This window comes from Varanus komodoensis, unplaced genomic scaffold, assembly GCF_004798865.1.
Source record: "Varanus komodoensis strain SLA01 unplaced genomic scaffold, ASM479886v1 scaffold20_1, whole genome shotgun sequence".
Lineage (NCBI taxonomy): Eukaryota > Metazoa > Chordata > Lepidosauria > Squamata > Varanidae > Varanus > Varanus komodoensis.
The window spans coordinates 11,435,475-11,460,114 of NW_025335587.1; the positions used below are offsets into that span (position 1 = coordinate 11,435,475).

The following is a 24,640-nucleotide window of genomic DNA, read 5'->3' on the forward strand; positions in this document are numbered from 1 at the left end:
TTCTATGTAATGTTCTGCTGCTGATGATGACGATGTTTAAAAAACTTAAGAAATCAAGCACAAATTAGGAAAGGTGGGCAGCCTGTCGGGCACCGAGAGGGATGCTCTTGGAGGTGGCATGGCCAAGTCAACCCCGTGCAGTGAAGCTCTTTCGGCGCTGGCCAGTGTGAAGCATGAGGCAGCTGCTTCTGAAGCACTCGAGCATTTCCAAGTAATTCTCCAAACACGCGTGTTTCCTCTCCTCTCCTCTCCCACCTTTTCTCCTGGCATGTGGAGAATTAAGGAGATTGGACAGATGGCGTCTCCCCCCGCCGGCCCATCTGCTTGGAGAAAACAGCTCCTTTTGCTTGCTTCTCTGGCCGCTTCTGCCGCCTCCTCCTCCTCCTCCTCCCCCCTTTCATAGAAGTTTTCAAGTTCAAGGCACACTCTTCTAGCATGGAGCTTGTAATGTCCTCTTGAGCTGCTAAAGACTGGTTAAAACAAAAAGTTGGGCCACCATGGCAAGAAAGTGCCATGAAGTTCTCTTGCACCCCTGCAGAAAACACAATCTGCTTCCATTTTCAGTTTAAATCAGTCAAGCACAGCTGCTCCCAACCTGGTGGCCTAGAGATGTTTCGGGTTGCAACTCCCATCAGCCTCAGGCAGCACAGCCAGTGGGTGGGAATTGGAGTCCAAACCATTAGGAGGAGATCAGGCTGGAGAAGCACCTTTAGTTTTAACAGGACCCCCAACCTTTTCTGGTCAGTGTGTATATCTGGAGCCTTGATAGTGTGGTGGGCACTCTCACAAAATGGCTGCCATGGGGGTGTGGCCATTCACAGGGTGTGCACCGAGCAGTCATTTCCCAGAAGGCAAATTGTTGTGATTAACTTATCAAAGGCACTTGCCAAGAACCTCAGTCAAAGGCAGGAATGGGGACTGGGCTTGGAAACACAAAATCCAGCTTTTAGGCATTAGAGGGCAGTCCCTTTGCTTTGTAGCCAACCTCCCAGTTTAAGGTTGTGTTTAATCTTAAGAAATAAAATCCACGTTTGGAATGTTAGGGAGCTCAGCACACAGCAAGAGAAGTGTGGCATGTTTGCTTGAGAGTCCAGTTCCAACACTGTCACCACCTCCGAAAGGTTTGGCGGGGAAGAGCCGCTCATGGGCAGGCCGGCCGGACCTAAGCCCTTTTCCTGACTGCTCGGCCTTCCAAGGTTATGGGCTTGAGTCCCAGAGCCATTGCTCAGTGTTAAGAGGACCTGCTGTGCGGGGATCGTGGCTTCTCAAGTTGAAAGCTCCCAGGGGGGTGGCCGGGAGCCTCTTACACCAGAAGTCCCACTGTCACTGCCCCACAAAAGAGGCAGTCCCGTCCTCCACGCTTCTCTCCACAGAGCCCAGAACAAACAGAGTCTGACTTGCCGAAGCAGCTTTGCTCAGTGCCAGAGTCTTCCTTTGAAGTTCCCAGATGAAACAGAGTTTGTTTTAAAGTCAGCAGTAAAGCATTTAGAAGACGGACTTGTTCTGCACAGGTTTCAGGAAGCTGTTGGGATGCACCACCAAGTTGTCTCTGGCCTGTGGTGACCCCATGAATGGAAGCCCTCCAAAATGCCCCATCCAGGGCAGCCCCACACAGATCTTTCAATTTCACGGCCATGGCTTCCTTGATGAATTCAGTCCGTCTCATGTTTGGTCTTTCCTTCCCCCTTCTCCCTTTGACTTCCCCCAACATGATGGTCTTCTCCAGGAAGTTTTGTCTTCTCGTGATATGTACAACAGCCTCAGTCCTGCCATTTTTAGTGGAGAATCGTCGGGATGGCGGCCAGTGACAAGCGAGGTCCCCCAGGGCTCTGTTCTGGGACTGATCCTGTTCAATCTTTTCATCAACAACATGGAAGAAGGGATGACCAGTCTGCTGGTCAAATTCGCAGACGATACTAAAACGGGGGCCGTGGCCACAACTGAGGAGCAGGTACTCCGGATCCAGAAGGATCTGGACAGACTATGGAAGTGGGCAGGGGACAACAGGATGGCGTTCAATGTGGATAAGTGCAAGGTCTTGCACTTGGGGCAGAGGAATGGGTGTCATAAGTACAGGTCAGGGGACAAGTGGCTGGAGAGCAGCACCTGTGAAAGGGACCTCAGGGTGCTGGTCGACTGCAGGCTGAACATGAGCCAGCAGTGTGATGCGGTGGTCAAGAGGGCAAATGCCACCCTCAGTTGCATAGCCAGAAGTGTGGCTTCTAGATCGAGAGAGGTATTACTACCACTCTACACAACTCTGGTGCGCCCACAACTGGAGTATTGTGCTCAGTTTTGGGCCCCTCATTACAGAAAGGATACAGCCAGGTTGGAATCGGTGCAGCGTAGGGCCACAAGGATAGTAGCCAGATTGGGGGGATGCCATATGAGATCGAGGGTCTTTTCAGCCTGGAGAAGAGGTGACTCCAAGGGGGCCTAGTGACATATAGGTAGGTGAAGGGATGTCACACGGTGGAGGGTCATGACCTGTTCTCCCCTGTGGTGGAGGAGGGACACAATCCAATGGGGCAAAGCTCGGGGAACCAAGATTTAGGGTGGATGCCAGGAAGTACTCCCTGATGGCTAGGACCCCTAGGCCCATGAATGATGGCTTCCACGGGAGGCAGTTGAGGCCCCCTTGGTGAGGGTGTTCAAGGACAGGCTGACATGCACATGGTGGGCATGTTGTGAGCGGAGCCAGGGGTCAGACTAGATGGCCCAGGAGGCCCCTTCTGTCTCGCTCTGCATCTGTGTTTCTGTTTTTGCTGCTAGGGAAAGTCCTGGTTTGATCTGATCTCGGTCCCCCTTGTTCCTCTTCCTATCGGTGCAGGAAATGCACAAAGCTTCTGGAAGTCGCTTCTGTGGAAATGGCAGAGTTGTGTCCATATATTCCCTTGTGCAGAGACTGGCTGGCTTGTCCTTTGTATGCAGCTAGAGGCAGTGGAGAAAAGTGATGGCAGGCAGGAGGGGAGGCCCCCAGATCAGTGTGGCTCCTCTTCCGTTATTTCCTTCCAGCTTCAAGAGGGCATTATTATTGCTCTTTTCAGGAGCAACCGTGGCTCCTGAAAAGAACGGCTGTAGTGGGTGAGTCGCCCCAGTGCTGCAGGTGCACGTGCTTCTTGGGGCCTGATGTAGTTGTTAAATTTTGTTTCCGTACCACCCAACAGCCAAAGCTTTCTGCGTGGTTACAGGAAAAAGAAGAGAGGCAAGAGGGAGGCAGAGCCTGATGTGAGACCAGATGCCATCAGGAAACCTAAATTGCCCTTTTATTTCCTCCACCATTGCCTTTCTACCTCTTCTTGCATTATTTTGTGGTTGGTGGGATTGAGAAAGTGTGCCATACTGAACCTGTTCCTGTTGTGCGTTGAAACGAAAACGGCAAGCAAATGTTAAATATCCACAAGTCGCATGGGGGATGGGTGAAGCTTCACCATTCTCTGAAGGGATCCGGATGGAATGGAACAATTTCCTTCTCCTTGCAAAACACAACCAAGCCGAGTTGGATGCTTTTTGTTTGCAGTTCACCTCTCGGCTTCCTTCCACGCTCCTCAGCGGTACTCACAAGGGGCCGCAAATAAACGTTGAGTAGAACTCCTACCCTTTTGTAACCCTCATGTGTTTATTTGAGGCATTTGTACACCTTCCCTTACCTTGTCATGAACTCTCCAGGAAGCTAATGGATAATAAGACCCAAGACTAGTCAATGAGGAAGAAAATAGCATTCACTCATTAATAACAGCTTTAGCCGCAGGAAACATGCCACGTATTGGAGCTCAGAGGCCAACTCTTCTCCTGGCACTGCAACTTCAACAAAGTTATCCCTTGTGCATACATATAGAAATGTAGAAACAGAGCGAGTCAGAGGGGGTCTCCCGGGCCATCTAGTCTGACCCCGGCTCCAGCCGGCTCCGCTCACGACATGCCTGCCCTGTGCGTGTCCAGCCTGCCCTTGAGCACCCCATGTCTTTGGAGAGGGCATTTCAACTCTGGGGGGCCACCACAGAGTATCCAGTTGTCACTTCTCGAGGGCACAATCGTACGCATGGTTAGATAGAAAGAATTGGGGGACACACGCCTGGACGGTAAGGCAGTTTCTCCCCAGATGTGCAGAGGACCACTTTCTTAGTCTCTTATGGTAGGAGTGTATGCAGCAGGGCCTCTAGAGAATTTCTGAAGGGTGAGGGTTTGGGTTAGCAGGCGATGCTCCAGAGACCCCAGCCTTCAGATGTACTGGGTTTGCTGTTCATTCAGCATGTGAAGCCCATGAATGATTTCATACGAGGGTGAAGATTTTCATCCAGAGACCATTGGCATTCAGTCATGGAATCTGACTTATGTGATAAACAGCCACAGGAGTTGGACTTTTGGGGGGGGGGGGTTCTCCCATTCCTCACAATGTGCTCAAGTGCCAAGTCCAGTGTGGGTTAGCACTGAACTGCGGGTTGTCCTGTTCTCTGAACCCAGCTGTGCTAAGAAACCGTGGCTTGTAGACCACAACCCACCCATGAAGTGAAAGCACAGTTCGTTGCTGGATTGTAAATGGTGGGTTTTCACCATGGTTTGTTATCTTGGCCAGGTTCAAACGGCACTTCAGTCAATGTTTCAACAAGAACCCATTCAAAGACAACTCAACTGTGGGTTATCATATTCTCAGGATCTGTTCCTACCATGCATCATTCCTTCAGCTATTAAAAATTAAATAAATGTTGTATAGAATGAAATATTTCACACGAATCTCTCAAAATGTTGATCCTGACAGCAGTGGCTGACTTCTGATAAAACAGTAGCAATAGCCCATGCTCAAGGCTAATATTGAAAGATGCGTTACCATGTTGTCTGAACTAGGGATGAGTGAGGAAACCTTTTTGGGGGCGAGAATCCACTGGATTCCCTGGGCTCAGCTCCCCAGACTCCAGTCTGCTTTTCTGAGAACCCATGTTCTTGGTGAACTGCCCAGGAATCGAGCCTTTCGCGACCTCTGTGCAAGCTGCTATTCGTGCTGTTGTACATGACACTGAGGAAAACGCAAGCCATCTCGGACATCTTGGCCCACCTCACTTTGTAAGACCAGGCTCAGTAGGAGAGGACTGTGAGAGGAAGTCCATAAGCAGATTGGAGGGACGGGTTCCACCGAGTTTCTTCACAACCCTAGTCTGAACCAAGCTGTTCTAATAAGCCATGGCTTGTTAACCTCACACAACCCAGGAAAGGAATCCATGGTTTGTTGTTGGGTCGTGGGCAGTGTGTTGTCCATCACTGGCTGGGTTCAGACAGTGTGGTATCAGCAACCTCCCATGGTCCAACCACAACTGGACTCGGCTTTTGACTGTGGTTTATCTTGTTGTCCTAAGTCTGCCTCAAGTCGTCGTAGGCCTGAACTGAGCGATGAACTTCCCAGAAGGAGCCCTTTTCCTCCACAAAGACTTTTTCGTGCTCTTTGGATAATGGCTTCTGAGACAACGCTGGCAGATTTCTCTCCAAACCGCATCTCCCATTCTCTGCCGCTAATTCTATTACTTTTTTTTATTCTTCTCCAGAATGAATGCAAACAATCTGTTGCCGTAGCAATGACAACTATATCATCACCCGGGAGCATATAAATACTTCAAGCACTCAGCTTCTGTCAGCCGCAGCCATTGTCACTTCCCCTCATTATCGTTATCCGCATTCTCCGCCTTCCCACATCTCAGTGGGGTTTTAGAGCCATTAATAAAAGGGTTGTGGGGGGATCATATTGTCTGTTTCTGCAAGCATATGGAGCCCACAAGTTCTTGAGCAGGTAAAGATGGGCGCAATCTGGGCCGTGAATGCTACAGGGGGCCCAGGAAGGCAAATTGATTGTCTTCCTTGGCAGTGTGACCTCTTGTGCCCTTCATCTGTGTCCCTCCTTTCAGCACCAGGTGGTGAGCTGGCAACATTTCCCATAATGCCTCAGGCCCAGCCACTTGGCACTGCTGGGAAGACCTCACAGAAGTGTGGAGACTTCAGCCAATCCCTGAGGAGGCTGTGTGTGGCTGCTGGACTTAATTTGGGGCCCCTGGGTTTTGCTGTGGGAGGCTGTTGATCAGCTGTTTCCTGCAGCATTGCAACATAACCTCTAGGTGGCGCTGCACTACAGCAAAGTAGGGCAAATACAGAAGAGGAAATGACCTTCATTTTGCTTTTGCAACTAAATGGTGCATTTCCCTGGCTGAACACCATAAAGAGCCCATGAGCACCCCAGTATAGGGACTCTTGAGTGCCAGTTTTCATTCCTCATGTAGAAAAGCCCCTGTCACAGGTAACGGACAGGGTTTTTCTCGGAGCTCAGGTTGTTAGAAACATGCAAGAGAGACTTTAGAAAGATACTGGGGGTGGGAAGGGGGCAGGCAGGGAGCTAAAGGCTTCCTGGGCATTGCATCAGGCAGCTGGAGCACTGTGGCCAGAACAGTGGAACTGGATGTGACTATTCAGTGTTCAATGCAAGGGTTCAGTATTCTGCCCATGTTCAGAAGAACCCTTAGCTCATCATTACAGCCATGGTTCTATCACTGAACTCCAGCATCAAACAGATTCAGGGGCTGCCACATGGTGGTTCTAAGTTCATCCCCCACAAACGTCCTGGTTTTGTTGCAAATCCCAATCCTACAACACAGGGAGGGAGGGAGGGAGGGAGGGAGAGAGAGAGAGCCCGCGAGCGCACAACAAATACCTTTTGTAATGCAACTGCTCTAAAATACTTTTCCTTAATCTTTTGCTAAAAGATTGAGAATCCGGTGATTGCAGAAAGACAATGCCCAGCCCCCCGCCCCCGCCCCAGGTGCCAGGGGAATGCAAAAGGAAAACAATTTAAAGCAAAAATAAAAAGTGCCTGTAGCACCAAAGTGCGTCAAAAAGGTGAAAAATTGGACCATTTTAAGTCTCTATAGCAACTGCAAATGGTTTTTCTTTTCCAGAGTGACTGCAGATGGGGAGGCAAAATGTTTCCACAGGCTTTCTGACCCCCCCCCCCATTAATAGCTTTATCTAATTCTCTGGTAGATGCCCCCATGTTCCTGAGAAATAATTTCCCATTAAAACAGAACACAGGCTCTGCCTGCGTTGGAATTGCTCAGTTTGCTCTTGTATGGATGCTGCGGCTTGGCTTGTCACGTCTGCGTAAGCCCAAATCTGCCCATTACATAAAAAGCAGACAGTCACAAGGACTATGCGCCTCATTTTTAAAGCAAAGGAGATGCACAGATAGGGCTGTGTGATGTCCACCCACCCACCGTCTGCTCCCCCAGATGGTTTCTTTGCCTTGCAAGGAAAGCAAGGCGGCTTACATAAACCTCCGCTTCAGGTTATCCTCACAACAACCTTGCAAAGTAGGCTAGGCTGAGAGTGAGGGTCTGGCCCAAAATCCCCCAGTGTGCTTTGAGGCTGACTGGGGACTCGAACCCAGATCTCCCAGGTCTCCAGTCACCGTTGCATTGCACTGGCAATCCGTACTTTTTGGGGTACATCCACAAAACTGGCAGCATGGTTTTCACTTTTCCTGAATGCTGCTTAAAATTTGCTTAGCAGAGATGTTTTCTCCCCCTTCCTATGGGTAATTTCTGGTTGATTATTGCTTATACATGCAATTAGGGTAATTGCATCTGATTATGCAAATTAGCATCATTGTGTAATTAGAATGTGGAAAGATACCGTATAGTGCAGTGGCGTGTTTTCTCCCTTTCTCTCTGTTAACTTCTTAAACCAGCTGTGCTAATGCAGAAAACAGTCGGTGGCGTTTTCTGCTGGTCCTCCGATGAGCTGGTTCTCTCAAAACCCTGGAGGACTTCTGAGTGGATTTTAAAATGCGAAGCTTCGCCACCAGAGCAACTAATTTGGCTGGACCAATCAGCATGGCCCAGTTGTCCTAACGAGGCTCATGCTGGCAGGCTCATTCTGCAGCACCCGTTCTCCGCAGACTCGGACCTGCTTGCTCACTCTGCCTCAAAAAGGTGTCACTCGGACTAGCAGCGTGAAAGTTGTGCACAGTTCTCGCCACTCGCCTCTGCACAGTGCAGTTAATAATGCACCTCCTGCTCCCAGAGGAGCAGAGCTTTTCTCGGGGGACCTGGAGATTAAATCAGGAATAGGGTGGGTGCAACATCAGACCCTGGGATTGGCCAGCAGTGAGACGTCCCTGGATTGGCCCAAATCTAAGGGACAGCTGCCCTTGTTTGGTCAAGAATGGCACCGTTTGCCTCCCATTTTGTCTCTGCTGCCATTGGCTGCACAGTGTGGACCATGTTTGGTTGCTCACAGCTCCAGACTGGAGATTCTCGAGATGGCTGCCAGCAAGGAGGTGACCGAACAGGCTGGCATTAATCCGGTTTGTTCAGAGCACCGTTTTGCGGTTATCTGAGGCTCAGAGAGGAAGCTGTCGGCCTCTCACAAGGCTGGATCTGAAGATAACGTCCACTGTAGATAGAACAGACACGTTTATGCAGGCCAGGTTGTGTCAGGAGAGCAGGGTGGGGTCAGGTTACAGGCACCGGGCAGAGCAAGCCCCATACGTGCAGAAGCCCCCTTGTGGAAAATTGCAGCAGGGCCATGGAGAGCTCCAAGTGAGCTTTCCTGGCTGGAGCTCTCTCCTGGAAGAGACATAGGAGGATGTTGTCTCAGCAGGAAACTGGAGCCGGCTGAAACCATGTGTGGGCAGCTGTGATCTGCAGTGTAGACAGGCCCATCCTTCTGGAGGAGCTGGATGGCCTGTTAAAGGGCTTTTGCCCTGGTCACTGTGAGGTTTGGAAGGTGAGGGCTCTGCTGAGGGTTTCAAAGATGCTCTCAAAGTCTTGTTTTCTAGCTGTGGGGGCATGAATATGGGACTGACTTCCCTTCCTTTGGAAGAACAGCCCGATCCCCATTTTCTCAGGGTCTTCTTCTGTTCCCCCAAAAGGACAAAGACCAGAAGCCATACATAGATTTTAGAAAAACAGGCTAGGGGAAAAAACACTTATTTTACACATGAGGTAGGTGAATTATGTTTTATTTTGCAAATATTTCTCTAGCTTTATGTTACCCCAACACAAGGAAAAGTTTAAATACTGACGCTCCTATGATAGCAACAACTTTTAAAAGATGTGTGGACCCCGCCAGGCCTTTCACAAGTTCCAGCCGTGCCCAGCCCTGCCCTCGAAGTGAATGTTGCAGAGTAGCGAGGTGTCTCTCCCTCGCATGCGCATGGCCACTGAGGCAGCGCATAGCTTGCTGTTGGGCACAGATGAATGTACTGGAAAATATGTGAACTCATTTTCGGACCCTTTTCCCTTGACCTGCTAGAAACAGAAAGGGGAGCTTTGCACTCAGGGCAGTTACACTGAGCCACATCTTGTAAGTCACTATATGCTTTTCGCTTACATCTTTCAAACCACTTTGCTTTCAAACTTGCAGAGAAAATGAGCAGAGATTGCAACAGCCGGCATGTTCGCTTCCGCAGTGGGTGATACTGGAGAGTGGGGCTTGGGAATCTGCTGCGCTTTCCGAAGTGGGAGGCTACAAGCTTGCCTTGTTTTCTTCTGGGGGATGCTGGAGGGGATGCTGCAGCACTGACAAGATTTGTCAATAGGCGCGATCTGTCCTCTCTGTAATGACTCTGGATACATGAAGGTGCAGATGGTATCCTCTGCTACATGCTGCATTGATGATCATCACTCTAGATGGCATTAAAAGGGTGATCAAGGCCACTAGTCCTCATGACTCTATGAACATGATAGACTTTGCTTTCAGAAGATGTAGTGAGGATCACGAATGTGGATGGCTTTAAAAAGAGACTGGGCCAATTCTGGAAGAGACGGCTATCAAAGCTACTGATCCTCATGGTTCTATGCTACCCCCAGTATCAGAGGCAGAGTTTATGGGGAGCATGAGTCAGAGGGGGCTGTTGCACTCTTGTGGATTTCCCATGGGGCATCTCCATGACCCCTGCAAGAGCTGAAGGCTGGACTCTTTCAAGCTTATTTTCGATCCGGCTGCAACTGCATGTGTCTACTTTTGAAGTTCCAGTATACCTTGCTGCACCCAGAAACAGCACGTGGGGAGGACTCTGGGGTCGCTCTTTGCCAGACGCTTGGCAGGGCGGGAGGTGCATGGTAAACAATTACAGATGAAAATCCACAGTAGGAAGTTAGTTTTATTTAAAACTTCATTTCCTTTTGGCGATGTGCCCAGACACCGGCTTAGGGCTCCCTTGCTGTGTGTTCCCTTCATGAGAAAGGAAGTACCCTGGGTTTTTTATTTCCACTTTTTGGCCTTGGGAAAAGCAGTCAGATTACATGCATGCAGCCTGCAGAAAACGCACTGCTAGAATTGCAAAACCTCTCAGATTGCTTAGGTGTTCCATCCTCTTCTGCAACACGAAAGGGAAGGCAATATGCCTGATCAAAGGGGGAAAAGAGAGTTTACTTTAAGCTAAGCTATCCATGTGGTAGAGCTCTGACTGGACTGTTCCATTTCAAGTTGTGGGAGGAGTGCAAGGCTGCAATTCTGTGGTTCTTGGAAGGGCATTCCAGGCTAGGGAGCATAGTGCTTTGTTCATGGGAGGGGACTGTAAAAAGAAAGAAACCCACCCTTGCAAGCGTCCCCATTAGCACAAAAACCATGCAGAAATACGGATGGATTTTTCTGCAAAAAGAAAAAAAAGCTTGCAATCTGGTAGGGACTTGAGCTGGAATGTGCATCAAGATGGAATTGTTTTGCTAACTGAGGCATGTGTAGCAGCCATTGATCTCGAGAGATGTGAGGCAGTTCTCCTCGTAGTCCGTTTGTCCTCTTCGCTCCCAGAATCATCTTGCAACTTTGCTTTCCCCTCTTTCCCCTCTGCTTGCAGTGCAGGGGACGGGAATTAGCACTGAGGAAGCAAGTAGGTGGCAGCACCTGCCTCCCACTCCCTCGAGCAGTGAAACATTCCAGGCTAACCTCTTGCAAAATGCAAGGTGTCTTTCTTGGTCATATTTTCAAATATATAAGCCTAGTGTGGACTCTACCAGAAGAATGGTGAGCAGATTGTTAAAGTTTATCAAATGGTGTTAGGGACCTTCCAAGAGCCAGGATAGTGTCTTGGAGCCATGCTGAAGCATTCTGGCCTTCTGTTTGCTTGGATGAGCACCAGAGATAATTGCTTGGGAGCTGCCTTCCCAAACCTCACTGTAGAGAAGAGTGGCTTTTTCTGGGAGAACAAAGCTGTTTGCCATAGTGCAGTGGCTTTGCCAAGGGCCACGGCCCTCTCTCGGGAAGGGAGGTCTCGCTGAAGCAAGGGAGAGAAGGACCCAATAAAGAGGCAGGAGGTGTCTTGGAGTCTTAGCTCAGAGAGAAGAATGGACCCAGCCAGGTCTGGGGACCCGCGGAGCATCCCCTGGCCTGTTCAGGGGACCATTACAGCCAGAGAGAACACTGCAACCTGTCTTCACCTTACAATCCTAGCTCCGTATTTCACCACTGTATTCAATAAGCTCGATCTCATCTTTGATGCAAGTTAGCATGTTCTGCAGAGTATGTGGTGTGGTGCTTTGGCTGGACCAGGCACCTTGAAACGAACACATTGACCTGTAGGCAGAGGGACACAGTCGGGGTCCGACATCTGTGAGACTTTTCTGCCAGGCCTTTGGGAGAATTATCCGTGGAGCTGAACCATGGTAGGATTCAGCGCCATGGGCAGCTCCTTGGACATTCAGACTGCCCTGCAGGCACTGGTGCCATCAGTCCCCCCTGGATTTGGGATGTCACAAAAGGGCAGCGAACATTTGACGTGTTGTTTTGGGATTGTTTTGGGATTGGTAATGGGTGACTTTGGGCCAGTCACCGTATCAGCCCAGTCTACCTCACAGGGTTGTGGTGGGGATAAGATTGTGAGCAGGAGGGGGGATGATGTAAAGCAGATGGAGTTCTTTGAAAAAGAAAAGAAAAAAGGTGGACGTGAATCTAATAAATAAAGAAGGGGAACATCATGGAGGCAAACGCATCCAGTTCTCAGCTTGAAACTGCACCCTGGTTTAGTTCATGAGCACCACCCTTCTGCCTTACTCTTCTCTCAGTTTCCCTTGAATCATAGGATCATATAGTTGGGCCTAGAAGGCCACTGGGCCCAACCCCGTGCTCAGTGCAGGCTCGGGTCTCCCATCCAAATGCTAACCAGGCCTGGCCCCACTTAGCTTCCAAGATTAGGCAGGATCAGGAGCTTCAGACTATATTAAGTTCAGCCTGTTACATGCTAACATCTGTGTTTTCCAAATCACAAGGATCCATGAGGCGTTTTACCACAAACCACAGTGCTCAAAAAGCCACAAAAAAGCAAGGCGAAGTGTTAAAAGTAGTTTGCAACACAACAACCTCGGTGAACTATGTAAAAATAGTTGCTGGAAGTTTGGAGGGGATTTGGCAGTGTTGGTTCTTTGAGCATCCAGTAGGGACCCCTGGTGGTAAGACACCGGTTGCCCGGACTCTGGACTGAGGATTTGGGCAATGCCAGATTGCAGGTGGCTAACACTCCTTTTATCATGGCTGGTCGTCAGCGGCCCAAGCCATACTTGCCAGAACGAAACACACGTCTTCCACCTCCAGCAAAGAGTGCGTCTGGTGAGCTGCTGGCTTTGGTGGTTCACTGGTGTTTTTGCTTCCCTGTGGGAGGTTTGTACTGGTGGCATCTGGCCTGCACTCACTTCTGCCTGCTTTCGTCTAAAGCAGGTGCTTCCCGTTACAGAGCAAAGCTCTTGCAAGGTTAGATTGGGCAGTGGGTTTGCCATCTTTCCTGGCTGAATTTCATGCCTCGTGCATGGAGCAGTGCGGAAGGAGCAGTGCATACCGTCCCGGGGAAGCACTGGAAAAAGCAGCCACTGCCTGCCCCCAAAGCGGTGGCTGTCCGAGGCAGCCTTCTCACTCGGCCTCATGGCGGGGGCAGCCCTGCCCCCCAGAAGACACCAATTTGCATAACATTTGCCTATGCTAATGTGTGTGTACATTTAAAATGAATTATTGTACCAGAAAGGAAAAGACATAGAAACAGAGTGAGTCAGAAGCAGCCTCCTGGGCCATCTAGTCTGACCCCCGGCTCCAGCCGGCTCCGCTCACGACATGCCCACCATGTGGACGTCCAGCCTATCCTTGACCACCTGCACCGTTGGGGCCTCAGCCACCTCTGAACATCTCAGCCTAGTGTGATGGACCACAGATGGTTGGACTGGGGACCTGGGAAGTCTGGTGCTTATCCCCCAACCCTTGGCCATGAAACTCACTGGTTAGGTCTTGGGGCAATCACTTACTTTCATTGTGGCCTACCTCATAGGGTTGTTGTTGTGAGAATAAAATGGTGTGAAGGAGGACTATGGAAGCTGCCTCAGGTTCCTTCCAAGAGGAGAAAAGGTGGGGCATAAATGCAGTGTAATCATACATGTTACAAACTCTGCTTTTTATCCATGTTATATTATTCTATTAGCATTCAGTAACATTCCTTTCTTACATGTCTGTTTATTTATTACATTTATACCCCAACTTTTTTTTTGTAAAGAACCTGAATCAAAGTGGCTTCCATTGTTCTCCTCCTCCTGGTCTCAGGTTTATCTCCACAGCAACAACCCTGCAGGGTAGGTTGGACTGAGGTGGGCGCCTGGGCTACAGTCACCCGGTCGGCTCCGTGGCTGAGCGGGGACTCGAACCCGGGGCGCCTGAGTCCCAGTCCAGCACCCTTCCCCGCTGCACCACACGCACTCTCAGTGTGCAATGTCAGCAGCTCAAGATAGGGAAGCTGGGACATCTTGGTGGGGCACCAGCGTCTGCACCGTGCTCCCAGGTGTGCTTCAAGAGGCGGAAAGAGCCGCACTGTGAAGCACCTCTTCGAAACAGGCTTTCTCCATCCTGTGAGGGATTCTGTGATTCGCCTGTTTTACTGTTATGACTCCATCATATTTTTGGGGCCTGATTTTGAGCTTCTTGTAATGCACGTCATTCCCAGTGATATGGGCACAATGCTCAGAACCCTCTACCATCGGAAGACTGTGGGCATCCTGCACAGAGATGCCAACGTCTCCTCCATCTTTCTCCTCATTTTGCTTGTCCAGCTGCGACCCTAACCCTAAATTGGTGCTCCCCCTCTTTCCCTCCCCTCCAGACATCCCAGTGAACCCGACCCGGTTCCTTCCACACCAGCTGTGGTGGGGAAGGGCGCAGCAAGTCTGGCTCCGACCTCCAAGCGATTTTATGAACCTGAAGCTGTTTTTCAGCCTCGGAGTTGGAACTCCAAAAACATTCCCCCCCTCCAGATGCTGCATATAGGATCACTTTGCTTAGGATGCTACTCTCAAGTAGCATCAAAACATTTTGAATACATAAAGAGACAAATCTGAACCAGTTTGAAAATGATAACTTCCCAGCAAGACAGTGGCGGCGTTGAACAAAAGACGCACCCTTCTGTTGAATTAGGACATCTGGAGCGTATGTAAGTGATACAGGCAGAATAGTCTGTGCTGACCTTGACCAGTGTGAGCCGCGCCCTTGCTTTATGCTTTGTCTTTGCGATTCCTTCCAGAAATCCATGAGGACAAAGTGTTCCCCCCGGACGCGTCCCACGAGCCACGCTACCCCGGCAGCCTTCGTCGCCCTCTGAGAAAGTGACGCGCCCCGAGTCCAGCATGGGAGACTCTCTGGCGGATACCGCAGGCCGAGTCGTGGACGCGTGCTGCAAAGATGCGCAGGCGGAGCTTGTGGGAAGGGTCGCTGTGCTCTGTGTCACCGCCAGCCCCGGCGGGGCTAGCCAGAACGGCCAAGAAGCTGCTGAAGAGGACAAGGCCACGTTCCCTAAATGTCCCGAGAGCCAAAGGAACGGGGTCGATTCGGATTCAGGGACCGCCGAAGAGGCGGATGGAGCCCGCGAGCTGCGATCACCAAAGAGGGTCCCAACAAGACCCATCCTCTCTGGCAGGAAGTTTTCCCTGCAGGAGAAGCCGGCAGGAAACTACTTGACTTGTGCCGACCCCTCGGGCTTTGGTCCGTACGCCACGGGGCCCTCCACGCACATCTCGCCCCGCATCGTGAGGAGGCCGACGATCGAGTCCCATCGCGTCTCTATCTCAGACGCTGTGGTAGGGTTTCCGTTTCTCTGGACAGGATCAGTTCATCCCCTTTTCCCTCACCGTTCCTTCCAAACGGTGCTCACAGCTCAGTGCTCTCATTGGGTGGTGCTAGCGTGAGCTGGCCCTTTAGAGGGTCTGGGTGGGTACCGGTGAGGCCACGTGGGGTCAGACCCCCATCTGAGACCCCCACTTATTTGGGGCATTCACAGCTGAGACATTTAGGGCACACGCACTGATAGCTGGGTCTTGGGGAAATTTTGGGGGATTTGTTTGCTGATGGGTTCAGCGCCAGTCCTGCTTCCATACATGCTTTTGTGCCCTGCCACGTTCCCCATCGTCCTGCTTCTCCCTCTGCCCCATGAGCCCCTGGCCTTTCCCCATAATGCACCCTCCCCGCTGGCTCCCATCTGCCCTCTTCCTCTTCGGCCTTCTCCAGAGCTCGCTCGCTCCTTCTAGGCCAGGGCAATTGACTGCTTTGGTACCATCACACAGCGCGTTGGCTAATTCCAGAAACTGTCTTGGGCACTGCCACAAAATGGCTGCTGCGGGAGGCAGCGCTGACTTGCAAAGAACAAGCAGCCTGCCTCGGCTTGAGCCTGAGCGCAGAGGAAAGACTGAGGGAGGAGTGGAGGCACGGCGCTGCCCAGGCGCACCCCGTTGCTTGCTTCATGCTAGGTCCCCTTTCAGCTCGGCTGTCCTTCGTAGCCCTGTTTTCCCAGCATGCTCTGCAGCCTTTGTTTCTGCAGCTGAGCTGAGTCCCAGGTGGCATCCACAAGGACCGGTAGCCACCCAGTCTTTCCCCGGCCCTTTTCCTACAGGCCCAGTCATGGGGCTCCTACTGAGGATGGCACAACATGTGCCGGAGGCATGCCAGTCTTTGGCCTGTCCTTGCCAGTGCCCCCCATCTTCTCCTTGTCAAGGGTATCCCCGGCCCTGCAGGTGGTGAACAAGTCTCCCGAGGCCTGGATGGATTTGCTCTGCCCAGGCAGGCCAGCAGAACCTCTGGGGCAGAGAAAAGAGGGGCTCCAGTCTAGGTTGCTCAACCACATTGACCTTCTTGAGTTGTAGGACATTCCTAGAGCCCTCAGCAAGGAATTCTGGGATGCTCCCCAACTCTGCTTCCTGGGTTGCCCATTGGTGCTGCCTGGCTCCTCGCCTTAATGCCTGGCTCCAGCTTCCTGGCTCCCCCTTCCTACTGCCCCAGGGCCAACCCTGATATTCAGCCCCTCCAGCTTGCACCCGGCAGCAACCCCAAACCCATTCTCCAAGCAGACTCTCTTCTCCTCTTGCACCCTTTTCAGAGTCAAGGTTGCCATCTCCGTCCATGTGGGGTGTATGCATTGTGGTACATGCCCTGGCAGGGAACTCCCACTGGTGCGGGGCAGCTTGCTCATAAGTATTTTATCCACCGACGTGCCCAACAATTCCCAGGGGACCGGTGCCCCCGAAAAGAAAGTGCAGAAATTTAAATTTTAATGCAGGCAAAAGGGGGCTGGCTGGTTTCTCAGCGGCTGGATGCTGTTCTCTGGGAGGAAACTCATCCCTTTTGAGGCACGTCTTATCCACGCTGAGCACAGAGCATCCACAAACATTTTCACGGGGCCATAAAGAGGGGTGCCTCGTGCCGTGAACTCGCATGGAGAAGACTCTTTGTCAGATGCATGAAATATTTTCCGCAGATGTAATTGATACATGGGAGCCAGTGTGGTGTCGTGGTGAAGAGCATGGGACTGGGACTCAGACGATCCGGGTCCGCTCAGCCATGGAGCCCACTGGGTGACTTTGGGCCAGTCACAGACTCAGCCCAACCTACCTCACAGGGTTGTTGTTGTGGGGATAAGATGGAGGAGGAGAATGATGGAAGCTGCCTTGAGCCCTTTGTAGGAAAAAGGCAGGCTATAAATTGGAAAATAAATACATAAATGGATGCAGCAGGAAAGTGTCGCTGGTATCTACGGCAGGGCTAAATGTACAATAGATCCAGCTCAGATCTTCCTGACCTGGTAATATATTTATTAAATTTAGATCCTGCACTTTTTCTACCAGGAGTCCAATGCAGCCTGCATGATCCTTCTGTGCCTTTTCATTTTATCCTCTGCAGGGCAGGCTAGGATGAGAGCAAGTGATTAGCCCAAAGGCCCCCGCTGGCCCCTGGCCGCATGGCTGAGCAGGGTGTCTCCACCCCGGTTCAGCTCTCTGGGCCAGTGCCACCCCCACCCCCGCCTTGGAAATTGGCCTCGTGGACGGAGCACATATTTCTAGCTTTGGCATTTCGCATCGCTTCTCATTACATCAACCGGCTTGTGCACATTTTCTTGGCATCGAGCGTGCCGGTCTCGGGATGTAGGTTGTTTGAGGGCATGGGTTCGAAGACGGGCATCGGTTTTGGTGCAGCGGGCAGCCCACGCCAGGATTTGCTGCAGGCACCGTGCGGCAGGAGAGGTTTTCAGCAGCTTTCTGACGGTGACGATCGTCTGAGATTGGCGCGTCTGCACGGGATTCTGTCTGTGCCGTCTCCTTCGTGCGTGCATGAACCTGCAGGGCTGTGCACTTGCTGTTGGGGTTAAGCCTCATGAACTCTGTGGGTCTTACATCTGAGCGGGCCTGGATAGGATTTTGCGGTTTGTCTAGTCGTTGTTTCTGTGAATCAATTAAAAGCCTTTTTGATGAGCTAAGATAGCGCCCCTAATTACCTAAGTGATTTTCTTTAAAATATATTTTTAACTTTCTTTTTAAATTTGTTTTTGCATTTACATTTCGTCTTTTTTCCTGCAAAGAACCAAGTCTTATGTGTCCTCCTCTTTTCCATGATGTCACCACAACAACCCTGCTAGGTTGGTTAGGCCCAAAGATGCTCTTGGCAAGGGGGAGACTTGAACCTGAATCTCCTGAAAGTCCAACAACCTCCCCACCGCTGTACTTAGAAGCTTTGCTGGGAACAACAGGTGGCAGTTGGCTTCCTAAAAGAGACATTCCTTCTAACCTCACACACAGGTGGGAATGCCGCTCCCAAAAAGCACAAATATCAGAGCAAGGTGCCTTGTGGAAAAGGTACTGGGCTGTTTGCATGTAAAAGCAGTATTTGGCAGCCAATCATGGGTTAATCAGCCCGTGTTTTGCCTGGATGCACAGAGCCACTTCCAGGTTGCAAAACACCTCATTTGTGGGCTGTCAGCACAACATTCAAACCCAGATACTTTGGGTTATTCATGGTCTAAACAACCCAGTGTTGACTTAAGAACAAATTGTGGGTTAACTTTGGATTGTTTAACTCGCAAGCAACCCAGAGTGACTGGGTTCAGACACCACCTACGAATGAGCTGGTAAATTGCAGTGTGTTTAAAACAGGAAGTGGCGGGCATGACAGATGCAACATGACGGGCACCCCCTCATTCTCACTCGTGCACAACCACTCAAGTCTTGGTTGAACTGTGGGTTGTCATTACATGTGAACAGAGTCATTCCCTTCTCTCTTAAGGCAGGGAGTGTTTTAATGAAAAATGTAGCGCGTATGAGCATAGACCATTTAGTCTACATAGTTTTGCCTCTGAGTGCTGTTTCACACATGGCTAAATCCCACATACAAGAGGAAGGAATCTGCAGGCTTGGGAAGATCTTGAGGTTTGCACAGGTAAAACTAAAAAGGCGGAACAACCCTAAGAGGAGGGAGATCCAAACAGAAGCAGTCCAGAGAGAATTGGACAGATCCGGCAATCGCGGAAGGCTGACTGGATCATGGTGGTAGCTGGAATGGGCTGCCGTGGGTGGAAAGGGCCGGGGCAGCAAGCGTGCCGAACACAAAAGGTTTGTGTGTTTATTTAAGACATTTGTATGCTGCCCAATTGTGCCACAGCTCATTAGAGAGCCGGTGTGGTGTGGTGGTGAAGAGCGTGGGACTGGGACTCAGGCGATCCGGGTTCAAGTCCCCGCTCGGCCATGGAGCCAAGTGGGTGACTGGGCCAGTCACAGATTCTCAGCCCAGCCTACCTCACAGGGTTGTTGTGGTGGGGATAAGATGGAGGAGGAGAATGATGTAAGCTGCCTTCAGCCCTTTGTAGGAAAAAGGCAGGATATCCATCAATCAATCAATCAATCAATCATTACATTTAAAGAGACAATAAAACCAATTACATCATATTAAAAATAGAACATCTATGAAATACAGCCAGAAATACAAAAGAAAGGTCAGATGGCATTCTTTATTAAAACATTTTTTAAAAGGAAGGGCAAAAAGAATGTAAGGGAGGCACCAGGCAAATCTCTTTGGGGAGAGCATTCCAGACATGGGGAGCAGCTGCAGAAAAGGCCCTTCTAGTAGGGTGTGTATAAATACACAAATAAGTCATGATCAGGAAGCCAAAGGGACAAGTTTAAGGATTTGCCCAAACTGAAGGATCAGTGGTCCATTTTTCTGATCTGGAAGTCTTTGGCAGGGGAATTCTGTGGAATGGGGACCTGTCTCCCTCCCCTGCTTCCCAGGCATAGTCTGCTCAGGCACATTTGGGTGCCCAGAACGTCCTCGACGTGCCGTTCACCACTTCCGCAGGCTGCCAGGTGTCATCCATCATCCGCTGGCTGGCAGGCAGGGCATCCACCCCTCCCGCCGCGGCTGCAAATCATTACCCGGGTTAAAGCTGCCGTCTCGGCAAAGATGAAGTCGATGGGGGCTGCACTTTCTGGAGTGTGCCCCGCAGGCTCAGCCAGGAGGCAGGATGGATCAGTGGTCGCGCGTCATGCCGTGGAAACCACACACCGGAGTCTGTGTCAGTGGAAGCAGGATGGCTTGATTCCTCTGTGTGTTCAGCAGATAGAGGGCTCAGCTGCCAGAATTATCACCCTGGCATTGCTGGATCTGACCTGACATTCAAGAATTCGAAACCTCTTCCTTCCTTCCAGGCTGCAGAGCACCAAGCTGCATATCATGGGATGGGCAAGGAATTTTCTGTTTGCCGCGAGATTCTGCTAGCGTCCATGTGCAGCTTTGTTTTTCAGGGGGTTTCTTCCACCGCTGGCACTTGGGATTGGGAAATCTCTGTGTTTCAACTTCTCCAGTGGTCATTTCAACTGCAGCATTTTTCCGACCTTAAGTTCAGCTTGGCCTGAATGTGCAATTTTTTTTAATAAAAACGTTTGCATGCAAATGCATAATCTCGTCTGTTATACTAGATACAACTTTCATGCCGCTTTTGCTTCCTAGATGCGTTTTTGGAAGCCGTTTACCTACTACAATGCATTTCATTTATTTATCATCGTTAAATCTCACCTTTTTCCCTGCAAGGTACCACCACAGCTTATATAAGCGCCCTCTTCTTCATTCTATCCACACAACAACCTTGTGAGGTAGGTCAGCCCAGCTGACAGTTCCTGGTCCAAAGTCACCCAGTGAGCTTGTGTAACGGGAGCTAGAACCCCACATCTCCCAGAATCTAATCAGCTCTCCACACCAGCTCTCTTTATTTTTATACAGTTTTACTTTTAACCGGATTTTCACTAACGTGGATATTGTTCTGCACCCTTTCCCCCGGTTGCAGGTTCCTCACACGTGGAACCGAGGGGTAGGAGGAGGAAAGGGGTCGCTGGCCGTTCTGCTGGAAAGGCAGAACTGTGGAAAGCACAGGAATTAGAACAGCTGGGCCGGCCAGGGCATGCTGGCAGCCGTAGGCCTTGCTTGTCTGAATTGGCATCGGTGTGTGCCCTTGATCACTTGGCACGTCAGGACAGGTCTCACGGCAGGGCGTTGGTGTTGGGAAGGGGCAGCCTGTGACGTCTCTGCGTTCGGCGTCCTCCGTGCATCCAATGGAAGGATTTGCTTCCTGCACTCAGCTCTGGGATGACAGACGCCCCAGAAGGCTCTGCTTGGAATGGGAAGTTGGAGGAAAACGGCACAAGAGCCAACCTGGTCTGCCTCCAGGGCGGTGCTTACTCACCTCTGCAGACAACCAGACAGTGGGAAAGCTTATTTTTCCCTTGCATGCTGAGGATGGAGGTGATGGAGGTTGTAGTCCGGCCCTTCTGGAGGTGGGGGGGGGTGACGAGTTGGGGAAAACGGCAGAAGAGACACCTGCGCGCCCGGCAGCGGCAGCGAACGCCCGCGCCCCGGACTCCACCGCCTGACTGGCCGCCACGCCCTGCACGCGTGAGAGGCGTGCCCGGGCGCGGTGCGCGTCGGAGGAAGCTCTGCGCCCTGAGAAGCGCTGGCGGCGGCCGGGGCCGGTGGCCTCGGGCCGGCGGCCGAAGGCCGGCGGCCATAGGGCGGTGGTCGCCGCCGAGCGGGGGCCGAGCGGGGGGCTGGGCTGGCCAGGGGGCTTGGTTTGCCTGTGTGATAATTGGCCTTCCTGCTGGGCTGCGTGTCATTGTAAGTTTATAACTGTTTTTATAATTTTATGTTATTTTAAGTTGTTTTATGGAGTCGTCCCTGGCCACGTTGCCACTTGCGCTTCCTGGGGAGCGCACGGGCGCTGCCATTGGGGTAGTCTTGGGCAATGGATGTAACAGCGGTGGGAGCTTAACGTGTCCGCATAGAAGAAGGAGGGACAGATGGTTGACACCTGTCCCTACTTCTGGTTTTGCTCCCAGCCAGAGGGTGCCAGGGAGTCTTGTCAGCCGCCCCTCGGGCCTGATGGTGCTGTTGCTTAACACCGGGTCGGTCAATAACAAATCTTCCTTCATCCATGACTTGATTGTGGATGAGGGGGCCGACCTGGCATGCATAACGGAGACCTGGGCGGGGGGGGGGATGTGGCTCTCTCCCAACTGTCCCCGCCTGGGTATCTGGTTCAGCACTGTTCGCGCCCAGAGGGGAGGGGAGGGGGGGGTCGTTTACCGAGCCTCCATCTCTCTCACGGGACTTCCTGTCCCTTCGAGGCCAGGGCTGGAGTGTCTCTACTTGGTGTTGGGCGACCGAGACAGATTGGGGATTCTGTTGGTGTACTGTGCACCCTTCTGCCCAACAGTCTGCTTACCTGAGCTGACGGAGACTGTCTCGGACCTGGGGTTGAGGACCCCCAGGATGTTGGTCCTGGGGGACTTCAATCTCCATGCCAAGACTGATCTGACTGGGGCGGCTCAGGACTTCATGGCCTCTATGACGGCCATGGGGCTGTCTCAACATGTCATCGGCCCGACCCATGAACGTGGACACACTCTGGACCTGGTATTCACGACGGGGCAGGAAGAGGATGACCTGAGGGTGAGCAACTTATGTTTGACTCCCCTGTCATGGTCAGATCACTTCCTGGTGAGGTTTGTGCTCGAGAGCGACCTCTCCCTCTGTACGGGTGTTGACCCGATTGTGTGGGTCCGCCCCCGGAGCCGGATGGATCCAGAAGGATTTCTGAAGGCCCTGGGGGAGCTTCCGGCTGACAAGACGGGTGCTCCTGTCGAGGCTCTGGTCGAACTGTGGAACGGGGAGATGACCAGGGCTGCAGACACGATCGCTCCTAAGCGCCCTCTCCCACTGGGCAGAGCCCGCTCTTCCCCTTGGTATACTCCTGAATTGAGGGCGATGAAGCAGGTTGGGAGACGGCTAGAGCGTAGGTGGAGGAAATCACGGGATGAATCTGACCGAACACACTTGAGAGCCCACTATCGGGCCTATGCTGTGGCGGTGAGGGCGGCGAAAAAGAGATTTTTTTTCCGCTTCCATTGCCTCCTCACAATGCCGTCCGGCAGAGCTTTTTCGAGTGGTGCAGGGCCTGGTTCGTCCAGGTCCGAAAGAAGACCTGGTTCCACCCTCAAAGGCCCTCTGTGACCACTTTGCCAGGCATTTCAGGGAGAAAATCGCTCAGTCACGAGCTGGATTCCACTATTGATTCAGAGGTTTTAAGGGAGACGCCAATGCCGCCGTCTGGTCCAGAATTATTGGATGAATTTCAGTTATTGTGGCCCGATGATGTGGACAAGGTGCTTGGACGAGTACATCCCACCACTTGCCTATTGGACCCTTGCCCGTCTTGGTTAATAAATAATTCCAAGCACGGGATTGGGACCTGGATCTTGGAAGTGATTAATGCTTCTCTGAGGGAGGGTCGGGTGCCTGCCCCTTTAAAGGAGGTGGTAGTCCGACCGGTCCTGAAGAAGGCGTCACTGGATCCAGAGATGGCCACTAATTATAGACCAGTGGCTAACATCCCGTTTCTGGGCAAGGTGTTAGAGCGAGTGGTGGCGGGACAACTCCAAGCACTCTTGAATGAGACTGATTATCTGTACCCATTTCAGTCCGGCTTCAGACTCGGGTCTGGTACTGAATCTGCCTTGGTCGCCCTGTACGATGACCTGTGCAGGGAGAAGGACAGGGGGAGTGCGTCCCTGTTGGTTCTTCTGGACCTCTCGGCGGCTTTCGATACCATCGACCATGGTATCCTTCTGGATAGGCTAGCGGGATTGGGGGTCGGAGGCACTGCTTTGCAGTGGTTCCGCTCCTATCTCAACGGCCGGTTCCAGAAGGTGGTGCTGGGGGACTATGGCTCTGCGCCATGGCAGCTATGCCATGGAGTACCACAGGGGTCCATTTTGCCCCTTTGCTGTTCAACATCTACATGAAACCGCTGGGAGAGGTCATCAGGAGGTGTGGGCTGCAGAATCATCAGTACGCTGATGATACCCAGCTCTACCTCTCATTTTCCACCAATCCAGGTGAGGCAGTGGCTGTACTGAACCGGTGCCTGGCCGAGGTAATGGGCTGGATGAGGGCCAATAAACTGAAGCTCAATTCGGACAAGACGGAGGTCCTGTTGGTAGGCGGTTCAGGCTTCGGAGAAGGTGAATTGAACCTTGTCCTGAATGGGGTTGCACTCCCTCCTAGGGATAAGGTCCGCAGCTTGGGAGTGCTCCTCGACCCAGAGCTTTCACTAGAAGCTCAGGTGACAGCAGCGGCGAGGAGCGCTTTCCTCCAGCTTCGGCTGATTCACCAGCTGCACCCCTATCTGGAGTACGACTGCCTCGCGACAGTGACTCATGCACTGGTGACTTCCCGTCTTGACTTCTGTAATGCGCTCTACGTGGGGCTACCCTTGAAGACGGTCCGGATACTTCAATTGGTTCAAAATAGATCTGCCAGGCTGCTGACGGGGACTGGGCGTTATGTTCACATGACTCCAGTTCTCCGTCAGCTTCACTGGCTTCCCATTGCAGTCCGGGCCCAATTCAAGGTGTTGGTGATGACCTATAAAGCCCTAAACAGCTTGGGTCCTGGTTACCTGAAGGAGCGCTTGCATCCATATATGCCCAGCCGCCCCTTGAGATCGGCAGGGGAGGCCCTTCTCCGGGAACCCTCCGTGAAAGAAATTAGGAGGGTGGTTACTCGGAGGAGGGCTTTCTCTGCGGTGGCGCCCCATCTATGGAACGCACTCCCCAGAGAGGTCCGCCTGGCGCCGTCGTTATTTGTTTTTCGGCGCCAGGCAAAGACCTTTTTATTCAAGCGGCATTTTAACTGTTAATATTATTGGATTTTATCTGGCCAGGGCGGCTTATTTTATACTGTATTTTTAATTTAATGTTTATATTTTTGATTTATAATTATTTTAACTTATTGTTGTAAGCCGCCCCATTCGCCGAAGCCTCGGGGCGGC

At 51.7% G+C, this 24,640-nt stretch overlaps 1 protein-coding gene across 1 annotated transcript in view; it reads left to right on the top strand.

Moving 5' to 3' along the window:
* Window positions 1-24,640, top strand: part of CAMKK1 (calcium/calmodulin dependent protein kinase kinase 1) — a 66,448-nt gene that overhangs the window by 9,369 nt on the left and 32,439 nt on the right. Inside the window, exons 3-4 of the mRNA XM_044430354.1 lie at window positions 8,275-8,341; window positions 14,589-15,080. Of these exons, the coding sequence (XP_044286289.1) occupies window positions 8,275-8,341; window positions 14,589-15,080 (559 nt within the window). The remainder of the gene's footprint in view (window positions 1-8,274; window positions 8,342-14,588; window positions 15,081-24,640) is intronic.